The sequence below is a fragment of the Zeugodacus cucurbitae genome, chromosome 3 (assembly GCF_028554725.1).
Source record: "Zeugodacus cucurbitae isolate PBARC_wt_2022May chromosome 3, idZeuCucr1.2, whole genome shotgun sequence".
In the NCBI taxonomy this organism is placed as follows: domain Eukaryota; kingdom Metazoa; phylum Arthropoda; class Insecta; order Diptera; family Tephritidae; genus Zeugodacus; species Zeugodacus cucurbitae.
The window spans coordinates 69590414-69611722 of record NC_071668.1 but is presented as its reverse complement, the minus strand read 5'-3'; the positions used below and the strand labels follow the sequence as shown (position 1 = coordinate 69611722).

General features: G+C 36.1%; 1 protein-coding gene across 5 annotated transcripts in view; it reads right to left on the bottom strand.

Moving 5' to 3' along the window:
• LOC105220054 (ADAMTS-like protein 1) overlaps positions 1–21309 on the bottom strand; it is a 98130-nt gene that overhangs the window by 16752 nt on the left and 60069 nt on the right. For 3 of the 5 annotated variants that reach the window (XM_054226629.1, XM_054226632.1, XM_054226630.1), the window contains exons 13-16: positions 20060–21228; positions 19861–19939; positions 18521–18623; positions 17368–17502 (exon numbers count right to left, since the gene is read on the bottom strand). In XM_054226629.1, coding sequence (XP_054082604.1) covers positions 17368–17502; positions 18521–18623; positions 19861–19939; positions 20060–21228 — 1486 coding nt within the window. The remainder of the gene's footprint in view (positions 1–17367; positions 17503–18520; positions 18624–19860; positions 19940–20059; positions 21229–21309) is intronic. The other 2 variants (XM_054226631.1, XM_054226633.1) reach the window with 2 other exon arrangements.

Here is a 21309-nt window from a genome sequence, read left to right as displayed (position 1 = left end):
TTGTAAGAGGCACATTAGTGAATGCTAACCATTTTATTATAGCTATAACAACAATATTAGTGTATTACTCAGTTAAATGGCATCAAGTCAGTGTAAAAATGATATTGATTCATTCAGTTTTATTTGCGGTGAATTTATTAAAGTTAGAAGTAAAAAATTTGCTTTATCAACAAATTTGAAACTTTGCGAAGCCGATGAAGCCTATTTTAACCTAAAAGTGAGTAATCAAAATAATCTATAGTGAAATTGTAGAAAAAATATAAAAATCAGTAATTTCTGCTTAAAAATGGAAAAATTGCTCTAATTTCTACGAAAGCAAACTTTAACCAGAAAAAAATTGTTTCCTTATTTTTGTCATAACATGTAGATGTCAGACCCAAAAATCGTGTTGACCGGTGTAATATATTTCTCCTAAGATTTGTTTCAAATCTTAAAACCACAAAATAAACTACATCATAATAAATCAAACGTCAATTGCAGAAATAACTTGCCTATTCCTAAAACACGTTTAAAATTATTCCTAAAACGTTTAAAAATAAGATTACAATATTTTTCCAAATTTTTTCTCGTATGGAAGTATTTTTGAAGATAAACTCTGACAACATGTCAAGATAAAAAACGTATCTGTTCAGCATAAAATAAATGGAAAATGATCTATATGGACCGCTGTGTTTAAATGCATTCGTTCATATATTTGTATCTAGAGAATATTTAATTTTAATTTTAATTTTAAATCTTCATTTGAATTTTTATATATTTATGTCAAGGCAATACATATGAGGCATATATGTATTTGCCTCAGCATATTAAAACAATTTATATTTGTCAAAATATTATCTAGCCTTTTTACCACAAATTACTTATACACCAATTAAAATTGTATGCACTAATTAACACGGCACCAAAGTGGTCTTTAAGAAAAAAAAATTTAAAAATTTAAAACTATTTTAATTAATTAGAGTTAAAAGCTGAATATTATATTTATAATAGCAGATATTTTTTAATGAGCAATTATTTTGGAATGTGAGAAATTTCGCACATTTTATGCGCTAATTGGTGAGTATATACATTTTTTTAACAATAACAAATAACAGAAAAGGATAAAATATTCATATTTTACAAGTGTATGTATATAGATGCATAATAATTGATGTGGATCACACTGCGTATAAGTAACATTTATTGGGATTGCCAACACTAGAGGCAGTTGGTAGTTGGTAGACCGCCTGTGTTAGTTAAATGGCAGTGGCCTACTGCTGCTATGCTCCCCCCACATACATATGTACAATCACACAAACTTGTGAATTTGGAAGTTAATAAAATAATTGAATTGAGGTTACGACTCGAGGTGACACTTAGGTAAAGCCAAATATGTTGATAGAATTATTTGTGTGCTACGTACATTAAGGTTAAAGTTTTTTGATAAAGTAATTTTCAGTGAGTATAACACACAAAAGAAATTTTTATGAACTTTGGAAATTTAACTTTATAATAAAAAGATCTAATGAATGCAATATTTATTTTAAGCCCACAAAGTGTGAAAATTTATTAAATATTTTTTCGAATTTAATATCAAAAATCAAAATTTTCTTCATGAATTTATTAAAAAAAATAACTATTTTTTAGAGATAATCATGCACATACTAGTTATTGCTATTTTTGAATCACTGTGATTTTGTACTGCTATTGCGATCGCAACAAAAAAAAAAAACGAATTTATAAGAATTTTTACTCCACATATTATTTTTTTAATTTTTACATTTACATTTTTATTAATTTTAACAATATCCACAATTTACCTGCCTTTGTAATCAGAATTAACTAATTAATAAATATAATGTACCCAATATTTATTAATCAGTTAATTAACTGCTTTTGTAGTCACCGTACCCAAAATTATCAAAATCGGAACTTATATTGCTACTGTGATCACTGTACAGTGATTGCTATTTTCTAACTGCTATTGCTACAGTGATCGAATTAGAATTCTCTATAGCTACTGTGATTGAACTCAAATTACTGAACTGTAATTGCGATTGTAAATCACTGCTATTTTAAAAATTTATCGCAGTTGCTATATGCGATTTTTCAATCACAGTGAAAAAATTACCGCAAGTGAAATATAGCTCATCACTAGCACATACCCTAACCCTCACATACTCGCCCGTATCCACTTATATGAAGCAATGCGTGTATACATTGTTGCCACGGTGACCACTGCCACGCAGCCAATTGCATGTACACCACTTGAATTCATCAATTTGCATAGCTCGTTGCGTTCGGCAAGTGCCGATTGCTGTATTGCGAATGAATGAAAATTATTAATAAATTGTGGCCGACGCTTGGCAGATAGTGATGTGCTCATGCACATACGCGTATGATGTAGCAGGATTGATTGCATACATTCAGGCTCATAACATCCCACATACATATATATAGTTATATGTGTGTGTGCCAGGTTACATTTACAGCGGCATGTTTATCGGCATGCCAAATGGCTTTGTATGTGCATTATACCATGCATCTATTGATGTTCACTTCCGTTTCCGGTTGTATAGCATAACGTATGCTTGCATGATTTTTGGCCAATAATTGGCATAATTTTTGGACACATAAATACATGAATATAATGTGAATATGTTGGCGTAAATAAAATCTAGGCAATTTTTGACATATTTTGCAGATTTCCAGTGATTAAATTATAGAAATTTCATTGTGATTGTTTTTTCTCTTCCTTTAAAATTTGAAAATGCATACAAAAATATTTCTAATATTTAAATTGGTAAATGTGTTAAGCTTTAATGACATTTATGGCATACATATTTTCTAAAAAAAATAAATTGTTCGAAATACAGTGGAACTTCCATAACTCGCATTTCTTTAACTCGAAGATCTCCATAAGTCGAACTTTTGCACTGGCAATAGAGTTTAGAAATCAAATTTCATTCAAATTTCCTTCCATAACTCAAACTTCCCTAACTCGTTTATGTTTTAATGTAAATTCTATAACTCGAAGTCTCTCTAACTCGGAGTTTTTTTGTGGATTATGGTGATTCGAGTTAGAAAAGTTCCACTGTATTAAAAACATTTCAATTATATTTGAATCACTTCACTTCAGAAATACTGGCGAATCGATCATATTAAGTCTACAACTTTGCTTCCGCCGTTTTCCAATAGATGTCTCTAAGGTCTAGCACTGGTCGATTAAATCGATTTCTTTTATATCGATCTTGGACATTTGTGTCAACATTAACCCAATAAAATATTTGTAGAGATCTGTTTGCATCCCAAACTTATTCTCAACTGAAAATGTCACGTTTGCGGGAATGTCTCTAGGGCCAAGCACTGGTCGATTAAATCGATTAAATCGTTTTATATCGATCTTGGACATTTGTGTCAACATTTGTGAAAATGTCACTTTTTGAGCCGAATTCCCGACATTTGCGGGAAATTTTGCTTTTCTTTTTTAATTCCAAGAAAAGTGCGGCAGAGGCTCATCGACATTTGTAACCGTACGGCGGAAGCAAAGTTGTAGACCTTATACAATTTGTATAATTTGACAAAAAGACTGTCATAATATATAAATAAAGAATAATAGCGTGAGGTTATACCATTTTTCATTGTGATAATAAGATAACACAACTCAATTAGTAGAAGAGGAGTTGGTAACCGAAGCCACTCTTTATAATTTTTTTTTTATTTTTTTTTATTTTTGGAAAAGATCTCAGTTCAGGTAATTATAAAACTATGAATTCAAAACTATTTTTGCATTTGTTACACGATACATATTTTATCGCCCGAATAACATGTCATTACTTTTGAAATTGAATTATTGGCAGCAGGAGTCGAAATATAATTAAATGCATAAACCATGGCCAGTTGGCAAACTGTACTTAACAAGCAAATGCATGCAAAATCAATCAAGCGCAACTATTTTACAAATGCATTTTGAATAATGCAATAAACAATTCAACTGGCCAAAAATAATTGCATAAATAGCTGAAGGCAAGCATATCTAAATTTATATGACCAACGGTTGTTAGAACACACATATGTATGTAGATAGAAGTAGGTATGAAATCAGGCGTCATGAAATTCGTTTGCACAAATATTGCAGTGGCTTAATTAGTAGAATAGTAATATAATATCTGCGAAGCATACATTTGTAGATGCATATATGTTGTTGTATGTTTGTATGTGAGTGTAAGCAATTGACTTGGTATATGTGTGACTTATGCTCATGAGTAGCGCTACAAATGAGCTGATCACAATTACAAATGCAGTTATGAAATTCTAACAATGTTATCCATTTCTACAGATAGTCAATTCATGATAACAGCACAATGGTGTAGACAAACACACATACATATGTATAGCTAAACTCATACAAACTCACACACAATAGGTCGAATGCTGCAAGGCTACAAGCTGAATGTTTGTTGAGCTTTGATCGAAACAATTGGCATTCTAATAAAGTTTACAATCAAAACTAAACGCAGTGAAGCTAGCGTTAGCGCTTAATCAGCTACAACAATGCAATTTCACAAATGCCCACATTGCAGTTGATTTGATTGTTTGGGCATATGCGGAGATCGGAGTCTGCCTCATATATGCATACATATCTATGAGGATATTTGTATATGCATGTATGCGTGTGTGTTCAATTGCAAATGCAATCATGAATTATTACTAGCTTTTATTGAAGCATTATCGCTCATTGTTTGTGTTGTCCACAAAGCTCAACTCAGCTGATAAATGTATACAATTATCTGGACAGCAGTTGTTGTTGCTATAGATAGAATTGCTGCTGTCCCCATATATACATTATAATGTACAAATATTTCATATTCATACTCTCTTCTCACCCTATGCTTCATCTGGCATACATTCACTAACACTTTCATTTAGGTACCATGTAGTACAATTGTATGCATTTTCCGTCAAAATCCAATCGCTCACAATTTCTCGGCTGCCAACTACTAATTAGATTTTCGGAATTTACAACAGTGAATTAATGAAGAAACTAAATTACATGTATCTGGTCCTCGAATGTAATTTGCTTTGTTTGTTCTTTTGTTTATATTAGTTGACATTTACTGGAGATATTATTTTAATTATATGGCTGTAAATTTCTTAAATAATTTGCAATACATAATACAACGCTCGTATGTGTACATAAATACATATATGTATATGTAATATGAATACTTGAAAATGATTGAATGAATGGAAATGAAACAAAAATCATGTAGTACGATGACAGATGATATTTAATAAATTTCTCAATACGAGGGCTGCTATATATATTTCTGGCTTAGGCAACACTAAGTGTTGCCAGGTGCAATCTGACATTTCCATTGGAAAGTTTGACATTTTTTAGCATAACATCACTCAGAACGTTTTGTCATTTAATCGTGAATTGTTTTATTTACAGGGAATTAAAAAATTCATCTCGGCCAAAAAATGGAATTAACTCGTGAACATTTTCGTGCGATCATTATTCACAACTTTCGACGTGGATTATCGCGACAAGAGTGCATCGATGAAATAATCAGCATACATTCGATATTGCATGAACACCTGGCCGTAAAAAAGGTTTGTTCTCGTTGGATCCCGCACAATTTGACAATCGCTCAAAAAAAAGGCTCAAAAAAGTGCTTCGAAAATTGGTTTGAGCGCATGCAAAAGTGTATAAATCTTGATGGAGAATATTTTGAAAAACAATAAAACCATTTTCGTTGATAAATATTCCTATTTTCATTATTAGACCAGAAATATATATAGCAGCCCTCGTATTCATACAAATAATTTAAGGATCATTTTATATCTGAAAAGAAAATTCGATCAAAAGAGTTGTATTGAAATTAACACAGGGTGTGCGCTACAGAAACGTTCGATAATTACTTGTGAAAAAAGAAATTATAGTAGTAAGAAATGAATGCAATAAATTTAAAAGTTAATTTGAATATCTAATAAGATTTTATGATATAGAAAAAAATTAAAAAAAACCAAACCTTTTGAATGATGAATTAAAAAATAATAAATACACCTGTTGCGAGTGTCTACTGGCAACTGATTGATACCAGTCGATCAAGTCGATTCTTTTTTCATTTGGTATTTTGTAACTTTTTGTAAAATGCACTGATTTTTATATTCAATTAGTAAAACATTTGAATACAATAATAAGTGAAATGCAAATTTATTCTGAATTTCATTTAAAACTGCTGGACTAGAAAGCAATTTAATACATAAAATAGAATATTTGAATGTTTCTGCATATTTTAAAATAAAATAAGCTTTAGCTCGTATGAACGACAGTATTTGTAAATATTTATAATATAAGATTGCCTTATCATATATACATATACATATACACACATATGAGTTGCATTAATAGAGAGCATTTTCATAATATTGATAAAAAATGTATTTAAATTTATTGCATTTGATTTACTTCATTCCAAGCGCGCAAATGAGAACAAACCAAAACATATACATTAACATATATTTATATGGAAGCGCATAACTTCATAAGCCCGTTAAATGCGTTTGACATATGCATATGGCGTATTATCGCTAACGACTTAATGAATTATGTGAAATAATTATTCATTGTCACTGGCGCTCAAAGGATGAATATATTTTCGGTGTTATTTTAAAATAATAAATAAGGCGTTATTTATACTACTTTGTAGATACTTGTGGGGGAAGCACCGTAAAACAATTTATATTCACCGAAGCGCATTTTGATACTTCATAATTGCAAAGCAAGAATTTTAATTCGAAAGCTATCATTAAAGGCTATATAAAGTAGTAAAAAAGGCTAAGTTCGGCATAAAGTTCAACAGAATAACGAAAATCATCATATTTGGTATATGAGGGCTGAGGTAATTCCAGAACCAATTTTACTAATTTTCACCACCAAGGTACATATATGCAAGACTATATGCTCACTTAATTTTGCTAAGATATCTCACATATTAACCGATTTATTAGGTATTAAGCTCATAGTATTTTTAAAAAACCTATAACTTTGTATATGGGAAAGTTATAACTAGTGTCCGACCGATACCAAAATTTAGGCCGATGCCGATGCCGATTCTTTCATCAACAACATTTTTTAGTAAATTAGTATAGTAACAAAATAAAAAAAAGACAAATAATATCACAAAATAGGTATAACAACTCAATTCATATGTAAATATGAAGTTGTTTAGTGATTTAATTAATAATCAAAACTAAATAAATTATTATTATAAGATATATGTTGATAGAACAAATAAGTTATTCGCGTTTTCTCAAAGCGAATCTGCAATCAGCAATATAGCTTTTTTCCTTTAAGGGGGTATACCGGTGTGACATTTTCAAAAAATCGATTTTTTATTTTTTGCTTATTCGATAGTTTATAATTTCAAAAATATCCTGTGAAAGGTAAGGTCTTATCTTGAATAGTTTTTGAATGGCAGCGTTCTAAAGAGCAATCGCTCACATGTATTAGCCGCTATAGTCGAACCTTTAAACGCGTTTTTCTCGAAACGACTTTTCACAAAATTACTGACATCATAACTCAACGAGATATTGACTGATCAACCTCAAATTTAAACTGAATGTTCTTGAATATATTTAATGTACAATTTGGCATTTAAAAAACGACCATTTTTTACCTAAAAAATCGATTTTTTTTTCAGAACTACGCCATTTTGTTAATGTTTGATATCTTTCAATAATCGTAGGTCATTGTATAGGGAATATATTCAACTTTAATAATCTTTATAAATTTTTGTGTTTCAGTTACTCATTCGGCCGGAATCATGTCAGCAGTTGGGGAACTGTTTTTTTTTTGGCACCTCCCAAGACAACCCATAACTCCTTTATTTTTCCAAATTTTTGTGAAATAAAAATCTTAAAATATAGTTGAAAGTACACCTTATTATGTCCAAAAAACTTCGAAACATTCGACCGAATACTTTCTTTAAAAAAATTCACAAAAATCGCCAATTTTTCATGGGTTACACTGGGTTACCCCTTAAGGACAAATATGAGCATTAAGGCCAATATTCGAAAATAGTAGGTCTAGTAAAAAGAATCCGTTACTTTCAAAGAGATGACTTTTGTCATTTATATCTCACATTGTGAAAGGCGGCAAATAGTGATAGTGACTCAATAGAAACTTCGGAAGCTTGTTTGGGAGGTTATTTTCCATGCACCATATTATAGTCCAGGCCAGCACCAAGTGATTATTACGATACCCTGTCTATGGCAAACTTTTAAAAATAAATTAACCTAGTTACGAATGCTTCTATAATAGTGACTTTATGACATTATCTGCAAAATCTCAACAACTTTAAACAAAACTGTACATATTTGACATAAATCGAATGTTTCTAGCAGTGCTAAATAAAACCTTTCATTAATGCAAAATTGTTGAATTTCTTTATACTAGACTCAAATTATCACCATGATGAATTGTTAGTTTAGTCAAATGTGATTCACTGCATTTTATATGGTAAACAGAAGAATTCAAATTTTATGCTCTAAAGAAATCAAAAAAGAAAAAAATGTATTTTAGTATAATCCGAAAGAAGTAGAAAGAATCGGCTAAGAATCGGCCAAATATGGCCGATGCCGATACCGATGCCGATGCTTAATTTTGTGGCCGATACTGGCCGATGCCGATACCAAGGCCGATTAATCGGTCGGTCTCTAGTTATAACCCGATTTTAACCATTTTTGGTCAGAGACACTCTATTCGAAGTAAAAAAAGATTCCCTCTGAATTACATTAAAATAGTTGAGAGTTTTATCGATATTTTCTGTGAAAAATTGTCATAAGGCACTGAGTTCTTCATGTTCGATATCACGGACTTTCAAAGGTTATAGTCTGATTTCGATAATTTTTCCCATTCGCCATTATCATCATTGCTTCCAAATGTATATATTATAAGGTGAACGAATCAGATGGAATTTAAAATTGAGTTATATGGGAAGAAGGTTGTGAACCGATTTTGCCCATATTCCATCGGTAATATCAGGATGTCAAAAAATATATATACTATGATAATATACCAAATTTCATTGAAATTATTCGAGCAGTTTCTGAGATATAGTTTTTGACCCAGTGTTCATGCCACATCCACTTTTCACAAAAAAATATACAAAATTTGCTAAGCACAACTTTAAAAATCTTGGCAAGTCTGATAAACTGGGAATTAATGTAATCGATTAAATCGATTTAAAACGATGGAAACTAAAATTTTTTTTAATAAATTGTTATATTTAAAATTGATTAATTATCGATAATTGTAAGTAGTATCGATAATGTAAATTGATAACTAATCGATAATAATTTTATTTAATAGATTTTTTAATCGATAAATCAATTTGTTTTCAACAACTCAATTACAATACTGCTATGAAATCTCTATGAAAACAGAAGCTCAGTTACAAATATCCCTAAATACATTTATTTTTGTATAACCAATTAGTATTAAGTATTTTAAGTATTCCATTTCAAATATTCCATGTTAATGATAATAGCAGCTGCTATTTAAAATGTTTGCCTACTATCTGGTTAAAACAATGAGCCGCTGATAGTTCAAAACCAACACACTTAAACGGAATGACAGCGTTGCAACAAAATGTCGCTTAAAATTTAATTGATGTATTTTTTTCTACTTTTTCACATTCACAAACCAGCAATACACGCGCATGCGCAACTCATTAGAAAACCACCAAACAGCATTCAACTGTGTTACATACAATTGCAGTTAACAATTAAATTTAGTGCTTTTCGCCGCAAAGGCAATGTAATTGTCCACTCTAATTGCGGTGGAGTGGCGGTGCGGCGAGGGATGCTGTGTACGTGCATAGCTTTATGCAAGCGTACACGAGCGAGTGCTCAAAAAGCAACATAGAAACTGGGCTAATGTGTGAACGTGTATGTGAGGCCTACAAACCATGATAATCGCTCTTGCGCGTACACATTTTATTGTTTGTGTTGGTGTTATTAAGCTGCATAGAAGCTTTCTTCTTGTTGTTGGCGTGCTATATTTTTGCTTTCTTCGCAGCTTTGGCAAGAGTAAATTGTGCGCGACAAGGCCACGTTATATTAGATATTTTTTTAAGTGTGTAGGCTTTGTTTTTGTCTGACAATAAAATGTTCAGAGTATAAATACATACCTACTCATGTGTATATATTTTTTGAATTTATATTTCCATTCAAAAGTACACGGCGTATACGTAACTAAAGAGAAACTCATTCGGACCAACATCTCATATGAGTAACTTTATAAAATTTTCTTGCGGTATTTAGATTTATCATACAATATTTTAAACTGACTAAATTTCATGCAGGCATGTCTGTTTGTGCATCTTTCTGTATATGCATATGTGTGTGTCTGTGAGTATCTCTCTTAAATATACTTATATTTATACTTAAAGAAAATCAAGTGAATTTACCTATGAAAGAAGTTTTGTAAGCGTGTACATGTTGTATTTGTAAATCATTTCAGTTGTGTGCATGTGTGTTTTACAGTTGTAGCCGCCCAATATAGTATATATATGACAGTTGTTATGTTGTCCAAATAAATACACAAAACGTACACTCATATTTATTATTGTTTAGCAAGAAACAGTGAAAATAAAAGTAGAGAAAGAAAAACAAAACAGAAACGGAAAGCGTTAGAAAAATTGCGTCACAACAACAATTGTAGTTTTTATTTTCATTTTCATTTCTATTTTCATTTTTATACACTCTTTGTTGCTGACTATTTATTATTGGTATTCTGTGCATTCATGCTCGAAACATTTTGTTGTGGTTGTTATTTACATCGTTTGTTGTTATTGTCGTGCCATGCAAATATGCTAGCGAATGTCTATCCCCCTCAACAACATGCAACTCTGCCAACTAACCTACCAATTGCACTGCATATTTGACATCGCTGTGCTTGGAAGGCAGCATGCGCCTGTGGGTATGCCATTATTTGCTAACTGGTGCGCAAATATTATTCTTTTCATTTTCAACTATTCTGCCTAGATTTAGTTTTGTGTGTTTCAGTGCAAGTTTTTGTTTTTATTTGCATATTTTTCATATTTGCAGTTTACAATTACAATACAACAATTGCTGTCGGCTGAAAAAGATTGTATGGCATGCACGGAGTGAGTGAGTTTTACAGACTTTTAATTTTTATTTTTTATTTTTTGCTTTAGAAAAGTGTGCAAATTAAATGACCAGAAAATTAAATTAAATAATTGTGTGTCAAATGAATTTGTTCGCTGCAGTGCTGACATGCGAATTAAGCGTCGAATAAATTATATGGAAGTATTTGGAAATGATTGTAAATTTTAAATAAATTCAGCATATACTACGTTTATGCATCATTTCTACTCGGTTATATTCTACATGGTGGAGGATGGAGTCATATGTAGAAGTTCACGTAAGTGAGGAAAGTTTCTGACTGCCATTCACTTGGGAGTGGCCAGGAACGATTCTTTTACATGTGGCTCAAGCAGCTCACAACTTCCGGTCTTAGACCAAGTATCCTCTGGGTAGCCAACAGACATCCGTCTGGAAGCGAGCTAAAGTGAGAAGGCGAATCCCGCTTATGCGGTTGTGCGTAGGGCTTGGGACCCACCACATAAAAACGAATAACCAGTGAATAAGAAACACAGGCCTCGGATGAGAAACCCCCCTTTTGATGACGACCACGGCAAACGTATAAAGGACTATGATTTAAGGGCATGCACCTGGAATGTCCGGACCCTTAATTGGGAAGGTGCCTCTGCCCAGTTGGTTGATGTCCTCGTAAGAGTAAAGGCTGACATCACCGCAATCCAAGAAATGCGATGGACGGGACAAGGACGGAAGAAGGTGGGTCCTTGTGACATCTACTACAGCGGCCATATAAAGGAGCGCAAATTCGGTGTGGGATTCGTGGTGGGAGAGAGACTCCGTCGTCGAGTCCTGGCATTCACTCCGGTGGATGAACGTCTAGCCACAATCCGCATCAAAGCGAGGTTCTTCAACATATCGCTGATTTGCGCCCACGCCCCGACGGAAGAGAAGGACGATGTGACCAAAGATACCTTCTATGAGCGCCTAGAACGTACCTATGAGCGCTGCCCCCGCCACGATGTCAAAATCGTGCTTGGCGATTTCAACGCTAGGGTGGGTAAAGAAGGTGTCTTTGGCACAACAGTCGGAAAATTCAGCCTCCATGACGAAACATCACCAAACGGTCTGAGGCTGATCGACTTCGCCGGGGCCCGAAATATGGTCATCTGTAGCACTAGATTCCAGCATAAGAAAATCCATCAAGCTACTTGGCTGTCCCCGGATCGAATCACTCGCAACCAGATCGATCATGTTGTGATAGATGGACGACATGTCTCCAGTGTTTTTGATGTGCGTACGCTTCGTGGTCCCAACATCGACTCGGACCACTATCTTGTAGCAGCTAAGATACGCACCCGCCTCTGTGTAGAAAAGCGCACACGTCAACAAACACAAGGAAGGTTCGACATCGAGAAGCTGCAATCACAACCGACAGCCGAACGATTTTCTACTCGACTTGCACTCCTGCTCTCTGAGAGCACTCATCAGCATCTCGGTATAAGGGAGCTGTGGGACGGCATATCAAACTCCTTACGTACAGCTGCAACCGAAACCATTGGCTTTCGGAAAAGCCAAAAAAACAGCTGGTATGATGAGGATTGTCGTCTCGCAGTGGAGAGAAAACAGACTGCCTACCTCGCAATGTTACGATCGACCGCAACACGAGCGGGATGGGAAAGATACCGAGAGCTGAAGAGGGAAGCGAGACGCATTTGCAGAAAAAGAAAGAAAGAGGCAGAAATGCGTGAGTATGAAGAGCTTGACAAGCTGGCCGACAGGGGTAATGCTCGAAAATTTTACGAAAAGATCCGGCGACTAACTGAAGGTTTCAAGACCGGAGCACACTCCTGTAGGACCCCCAATGGTGATCTAGTGGTTGATGACCAGAGTATACTGTGTTTGTGGAGGGAACACTTCTCCAGCCTGCTGAATGGCAGCGAAACTACAACACCAGGAGATGGCGAACCCGATTCCCCAATCGACGACGATGGAACAGATGTTCCATTGCCCGACCGTGAAGAAATAAGAATAGCAATTACCCGCTTGAAGAACAACAAGGCGGCGGGGGCCGATGGATTGCCGGCCGAGCTATTCAAATACGGCGGCGAAGAGCTGATAAGGTGCATGCATCAGCTTCTTTGCGAAATATGGTCGGAAGAAAGCATGCCCGACGATTGGAATCTCAGTGTACTCTGCCCAATCCACAAAAAGGGAGACCCCACAATCTGCGCCAACTATCGTGGGATAAGCCTCCTTAACATCGCTTATAAGGTTCTATCGAGCGTACTGTGTGAAAGACTAAAGCCCACCGTCAACAAACTGATTGGACCTTATCAGTGTGGCTTTAGACCTGGAAAATCAACAACTGACCAGATATTCACCATGCGCCAAATCTTGGAGAAGACCCGTGAAAAAAGGATCGACACACACCATCTATTTGTCGACTTTAAAGCTGCTTTCGACAGCACGAAAAGGAGCTGCCTTTATGCCGCGATGTCTGAATTTGGTATCCCCGCAAAACTAATACGGCTGTGTAAGTTGACGTTGAGCAACACCAAAAGCTCCGTCAGGATCGGGAAGGACCTCTCCGAGCCGTTCGATACCAAACGAGGTTTCAGACAAGGTGACTCGCTATCGTGCGACTTCTTTAACTTGATGCTGGAGAAAATTATAAGAGCTGCAGAGCTAAATAGAGAAGGTACAATCTTCTACAAGAGTGTACAGCTCCTGGCGTACGCCGATGATATTGATATCATCGGAAACAACACCCGCGCCGTTAGTTCTGCTTTTTCCCGCCTGGATAAGGAAGCGAAGCGAATGGGTCTGGTGGTGAACGAGGACAAGACGAAATATCTCCTGTCATCAAACAAACAGTCAGCGCATTCGCGTCTTGGCTCCCACGTCACTGTTGACAGTCATAACTTTGAAGTTGTAGATAATTTCGTATACCTAGGAACCAACATTAACACCGATAATAATGTCAGCCTTGAAATCCAACGCAGAATCACTCTTGCCAACAGGTGCTACTATGGACTGAGTAGGCAATTGAAAAGTAAAGTCCTCTCTCGACGAACAAAAACTAAACTCTACAAGTCCCTCATCATTCCCGTCCTACTTTATGGTGCAGAAGCGTGGACGGTGTCAACATCCGATGAGACGGCACTAGGAGTTTTCGAGAGAAAGGTTTTGCGGAAGATTTACGGTCCCTTAAACATTGGCAACGGCGAATACCGCAGAAGATGGAATGATGAGCTGTATGTGTTGTTCGACGACATAGACATAGTCCAGCGAATAAAAAGACAGCGGCTACGCTGGCTGGGTCATGTTGTTCGAATGGATGAAAGTGCCCCAGCTCTGAAAGTTTTCGATGCAGTACCCGCTGGTGGAAGCCGAGGAAGAGGGAGACCTCCACTCCGGTGGAAGGACCAGGTGGAGGAGGACCTGTCTTCACTTGGTATTACCAATTGGCGCCAAACCGCCAAAAGGAGAGATGCGTGGCGCACTGTTGTGGACTCGGCTATAACCGCGTAAGCGGTTTCTACGCCAGTTAAGAAGAAGAAGATATTCTACATGGGTAAAGCCTATAAGCATAAACGGCAAATACTTTACTCAAGATAAATTCTGAATTGAATTAAATTGAGGGCTGCCACGTATTATAAATTTTGATAGAATTTTTGGTAAATAATTAAATTTTTAGTAAGAAATTGGCATTACGGGAACCCTGTATATGCAATTTGTCAAAACAATATACACCGCTGCTGAGTAAAAACAGATATATGTCCGTATTTTCCAGATATAAGGGGTGTGCGGCATAAATCGGTTGAGAAGTCTTCGGGCAGAAATGCACGAGCAAAACCGACCACTGACCGACCCAAAAAAACTCGTCGAAGTTTTTGCAAAAAACCGGATTTCGCTACACCATCTGACTACCCACAGTGCCACGGGTGGGCCACAAAAAAACCGGTGCCAAAAAGTAACCAATAACTGGTTACTGTAGCACTACACAGTACCAGCCGTTTGCCGCAAAAATTCGGTAGTAAGTGGGGTAGGGGTTTTTATAATATTTTTATATACTCTCGACCAGTTTGGATGACTTCTGTTCTAAGAACACCCGAAATCTATATGCGTCTATCGCTTTGTGGACTTTTTCTCATTTATTATTTTCTAGGAGATGACAAAACCTATTTTCTACTAAGAAAGAGAGCTAATCTTATTATATGTATATCAGGTAATCCAAGTAGAGGTATTCTTTTCAATAACCTTTTTTTGACAGATCACGCGAGAGTCCTTACAAGCTGTCATGTTATTTTTTTCAGTATTGTTTAACATTTCATCATGGAAAGACGTTTACTAATTGATCAACTTTATTATTATACGAAAATTCATGTTCTAATATAGCAGTCGTACACGAAGACCGTGGCTTTTACGTCGAGATCTTAAATTGAAAGCGTACAAAATACGACTTGTGCAAAAACTAAAGTCTATCGACCTTCCCAAGCGACATCGCTTCGCTCTATGGGCACTTGAAAAGTTCCATGAAGATCCGCTGCTTTCAAGGCAAATTCTGTTAGGCATGAGGCCCATATCTGACTCAATGGCTGTGTAAATAAATAAGATTGCCGCATTGGACACGAAGAGCAATCTGAAGTGATTCAGGATCTGTCATTTCATCCAGTTGTTTGTGGGCAGGAATCAAAAATGATGTCAATGAGAACGTATGCGTCTATGGCGCCCGTTATGGCGCTATGATAACCAACTTTTTGGTGTGTGAAATTGAAGATCGGACCTCGGGGATATCGCATGAATCAACAGATTTATTGAAAGAACACTTTGGTGAGCAGATAGTTTCACGTTTTAGGCCGGTCGATTGGCCATCAGTATCGTGTGACGTTTTCCTTTGGGGATATGTAAAGTCTAAAGTCTATGCTGATAATCCCGCTTCGATTCAGGCCTTGGAGCAAAACGTGTCATTTGCCAGTTATCAGTCGAAATTATCGAACGAGTCATCAAAAATTGGACTCAACGTATGGACCATTCGAGACGTAGCCGCGGCCAACATTTGAAAGTGGAAATCTTAAAAAATAAATGCCAAATGAATGATAATAAACATTCCCCATTCAATTTGAATTTTCTGTTTTTTTTTTTCTTTAAAAAAGTAGGGAACCACGAAATGGATCACTCTTTGGTTATTATCAAAGGCAAGACACATGATTTCGAAATAATAATTACTTTACGATTTCCTTCGTAAAATACGTGAGTCTTCGTTTGATCTGTACACATTAATTATATCAAGTCAATATATCGGAATATTTTCATGAGTTTGATTCCAGAGAAACGATCTCTCAAAGAACCCTATTTTAATTTTAATGTTGAAAAATTAATAGCTAGATAAAATAATTTTGCTTATATAAAAAACACCATCAAATAATGAAACTCATGCCAAACTTTACACGAATTTCCAAAACAAATGAACTATTTCAAACTAATAAACCATTTATGAAAAGTTTGATGCAAAAATGTTTGGAATTCAATTAATGGACAATGAAAGAACGAACCAATGAATAAATGAAGAATATGTACACAAAAATGGCGGCGAAAAAACGAAACAAACACAACAAAGCAATTATTGCATGCCAGAAATTAAACAAACAACCACGTGTTAAATCAACAACAACAAAAATATTTTTAAAACGAAATTGAAATTGACAGAAGGCAAACACTTGACGAAACAATCTCTATTTAATAACAACAACAACGATGAATGGTACGATATGATGGCGCTAACTATGCACAATGCAATGTGATTAACAGTACAACAACAACAACAAACGATTGAGCGAGTGTGTTAGAAAATGAGTGAAGAAGAAATAAAACAAACGAATGAATGAACGAACAAACAAGTGAACGCAACAACTAACAAACAAACCAACAACAATAATTTTTTTTTAACAACAGAGTAAATTTAGCAGAAGTAGTGAGTGGAAAAAGAATGACCAGCGAATAACAAGGAAAACAGCAACAATGCACTAAATGTCGCAATGTGCGGTGTTTACCCCTTTCTTCCTATGTTGACGGCTAAACTGTCAGGCAGACGCAAACAAGAGTCGGAGAGAGAGACTTGTCTGGCTGCTTGCCTGACAGTTTGACTGACAACTGTTGGTTACTTCTTTTCACACTTCTACTACTTCTCTATTTCACTCTACTACCACGTGAACATTTTCCGTTTCGCCCACTACAGTTGTTGGATCAGCTCACCTGCAAATTACTGAGTAGCGCCTGGAAGTATGGCATCGCTAGTAGAACATTGGCACGACTGCCGCCATTGGTGGCGCTTGTGGATTTCGGCGCGCCACCACCATCTTCGCCGACCTGCTGTACTAATTGCGACTGCTAAGCGATGTTGCGCAATTGAAAGGCATACGTCGTAGGTGATGAAAGCGCCGAAAGTGAGCGGAAGATATAAGAAGAATAAGAATATAAGCAGTTAGTGTGAGTGAAGGTTTGGAAAGTACATATTTTGAGGCGTTTTTGCTTATTTTAAACAAATGAAGATGGAAAAGAACTGTTAAAGAATGATACAAAGACACATCACGGTACATGAAAATCTGATTTTGAGTTTGAAACGGGAATTTATTTCACTCTTTAAATGTACAAAAAATAATGGAAAATTACATGCATTCGAAATGAGAAGAGAAAAACCAAATAATTCGAAAACCAATACGAGTCAACAACTCGCTAGCCATCAAAGTATAAAAAAATAAAGTAGAGTCTAGCAAACAAATTGCCTTTTCCTGAAACAAAGATACAATAATAACAACGAAAACCAAAACAAAAATGGAGTAGAATTTACAATTTCATATTTGAACGCTGACAACAGTAATAGTGTAAAATTATTATTTTTTCCATCGAGGATGCACTACGAAGCGTTTGTACTCGCCGCCCATGTAAAAAGGATACACCCTCACTAGCTGGCACGCTGCACACACATGAGCTGCAATAACTGTATTGACAAAACTTGATTATAAAAGCAATCCTGCATTCAACAATGCGGGCGCTTCAGTTGTGAAATAACAAAACCGAAAAGCGCCAGCAGATTTCAAAGCACAAGTGCACCTAAGGATTCAGCACACAGAACAACCAACTGCTGAACAACCCCACAACACAAAATTGCATTTTAGAAGCTTTGTTGTAAATATAAATAAAAATATCCGTTTGCATCTCTCTAAGAACACACGCCGCATTAGAACTACACTGTATAGTTGCTTTTCCAGCTTGGTGTGTCTTTTCGTTGGTTCTTGTAGCTTGAAGCTGAAGTTATTTGCTCTTGCGCTTCTAATTTTTATTTGTCCACGATTGCATATATTTGTTTAAATATATAAGAAATACTTAGTAATAACTGTTGACTCACCTCATTCTCCATGATGTTGCCATCCACATTTTGTGCCTGCTCATTTTTGGAACGTCGATTGCTTTCACGTGCGCCTTGCTGTTTGCGACGAGTGCTTTGAGAGCTGGAAATAGTGAAGATTCAATAAGATATATCATTTGTTACCAAAATATTCAAGAAAGTACTGTTTCTTCATCAAAAATATAGTTCCAAAGCCGATAGTGTGCTATAACATCTGTAACTCAAGATTTATAATTTTATTAAGACTACACACTACCCATATTCGGAATAAAGTCCTCGGGAATATCGAAAATTATTAAGCATCATAATCAAAAATCATATAGCTTAAGGAAGCTGGGATTATTCCTGGACCGATTTGTTTCGAAGATTTTAGGTTCACTTAATTTTGCTAAGATATCTCTCATAGAAACCGATATATAGTATACGGTTTAAAGTCCACCGGATGTTTGAAAATCCGTATATGAGGTATATGGGGGCTAGAGAAAATATTGACCTGAATACCCCTTTTTGACTTTATTAGAAGAAATACATCTGGTTTGAATTTCTTTAAAATATCTAAGAGATTTACTGATATAATCAATATAAAATTAGATAAAAGCATTCAGGTCCTCATATTCGATATGTGGGGCCTTGAAAAGTTATAGCTAGATAAACAATGATACCTACTAAAAGCAGAGCATTTGTGAGAAAAACATACGAGCGCAACTAAATAGTAAGCAGAAGCGAGGCGAAGCCATGAAGCTGTGAGTTGACATGATTGGTGGTTGAAAGCGAGGTAAGAGGTGGTAAAAAGTGACAAAGCGGAAAATAATATTTAGAATTGTGTGCTTTGAAGTCAATGATTTGAGCGCCTTGTATAGGGTTTGAGATTAAAAGTAATAAGATAATACTGTAAATATGGAATAAACATACAGACTTACTATCAGGTATAAATATGTATATGTGACAAATACAAATCTGAGAGCTCATGAAATCGCACAAGTGCAAATCTATTGTATTGAAAAGGATCTGCTGTACAAAGGGTATATGACGAGCGCACTTGTGGACTTTGCTGAAAGCTTCATGCTCATACCATTGTATAGTAAAGTAGAAGAAGCTTCGTTTCTAGATATATACTTGTGTTTGTGTTGGAGTGAGCCATGCTTGCCATTTTAAATGTCACAAAGCACAGCTGTTTCTCCTCTTGTTAAGAGGTGGCAAAGGTCAATTTCGTGTGAAGCAACTTACTAAGCACACATAGGCGCGTACTCATATACATATATTTGCTGTCAGTTTGATGGCACATTTAGGTATAAACCAATTTAATCAATATTTACTCAAATTTTAATTCAAATTGTTACCTGTTTGTATTTCCTTCAGCTGTGATCATATCGGCAGAGGTTAAAGCTTCTGTGCCTTCACGTTCATGAACAAGACGTTCTGGAAGAAAAAAACAGTCAATGTTATTGTTATTATCTAAAGGATTATCATCAAGATTTCCTAAACAGGATCATACTAAAAATAAATATATTATAGTCTCTACTTCATATCTTCACTCACCCGATTCCTGCATTTTTAGCTCCTCAGGTTGTTGTCCCGGTTTCGCCTTCACATCAATAGTGATTTCTGCCGAGCTGTGACCCGCATGACAGGAGTACACACCAGCATCACGGAATGTTATATCCAAAATACGCAGAGCACCTTTCTTCGATATTTTGAACTTACGTGAACGAGCCAAAGGTTTGTGATCCTTACTCCACTTTATCTTAGTGCGGTTATAACGTTTAACGGGACATTTGATTTTCACTTGTGTGCCAAAGAATACGACACCGGCACCACCCACTTTCAGCGTAATCTTTGCCTTTTTCGGATCGTGCTGAATATACGATGAATTGCTGACTTGTATGATCGGTTTTGGGTCTTCCAGTGGGCAGGGTTTCACATTACAAGGTTTCTTATCTGGCGGTTTGGCGCTCGGACACATCGATTCGGGTCGTTCGATCTTATGCTCCTGTGCCATAATCTGTTTACACTCCACTTTACGGTCCTTGATGCCATAACCGCAAGTGTGTGAGCATTTCGACCATTCACCTACCTCCCAGCGTACGGGGCAGTCGAGCACATTGCAATATTGGCGATCGGCTGGTGGTGGTTGTGGACACATACTATTCGGTACGACCATGGTATTCTCGCCACCACGCGTTACCTCGTGTATGCACTGCACTTCGCGTGTCTTAATACCAATGCCGCAAGATTTTGAGCAGGGTGTATAGTCCGAATAATTCCAGCGCGGTGGACAAGGTCGATCGTTGCAGGTGCGCACACGTGCTTCAGGTTTAGTCTCGGGCGTACACAAGAATGGTGATACTACGCGTCCATTATCTTCGCGCACACAATTTATTATCAGCTCTTCAACGCCGCCCAAGCAACTGGCACTACACGAGGTGTAACCCTGCTCACGCCACACATATGTTTTACCCGGTTCGGAGACGCCCACCTTGATGGAGTCGCGTGGATATTGATCATCGTAAGCGTGTGAGGGCAGCATACACGGCTCCTCGACACAACGCTCCACTTCATCGTGTGGTTTGACGCCTTCACATAACGAATCGTTAACGGTCGCAATGGTGCGTGAGTATTCGAGAAAGATTTTGCAACGATAAATTCGACGCCGTACGCCCTCACCACAGGTTACGCTGCACGGTGACCATTCGTTGTCTTTGACGAAGCTGAAAGTTAAAAAAAAAAACGAAAAACAGTGATACAGTAAATTTTTAGAATACAAATTAAGAATTCCGGGTCACCGCGGA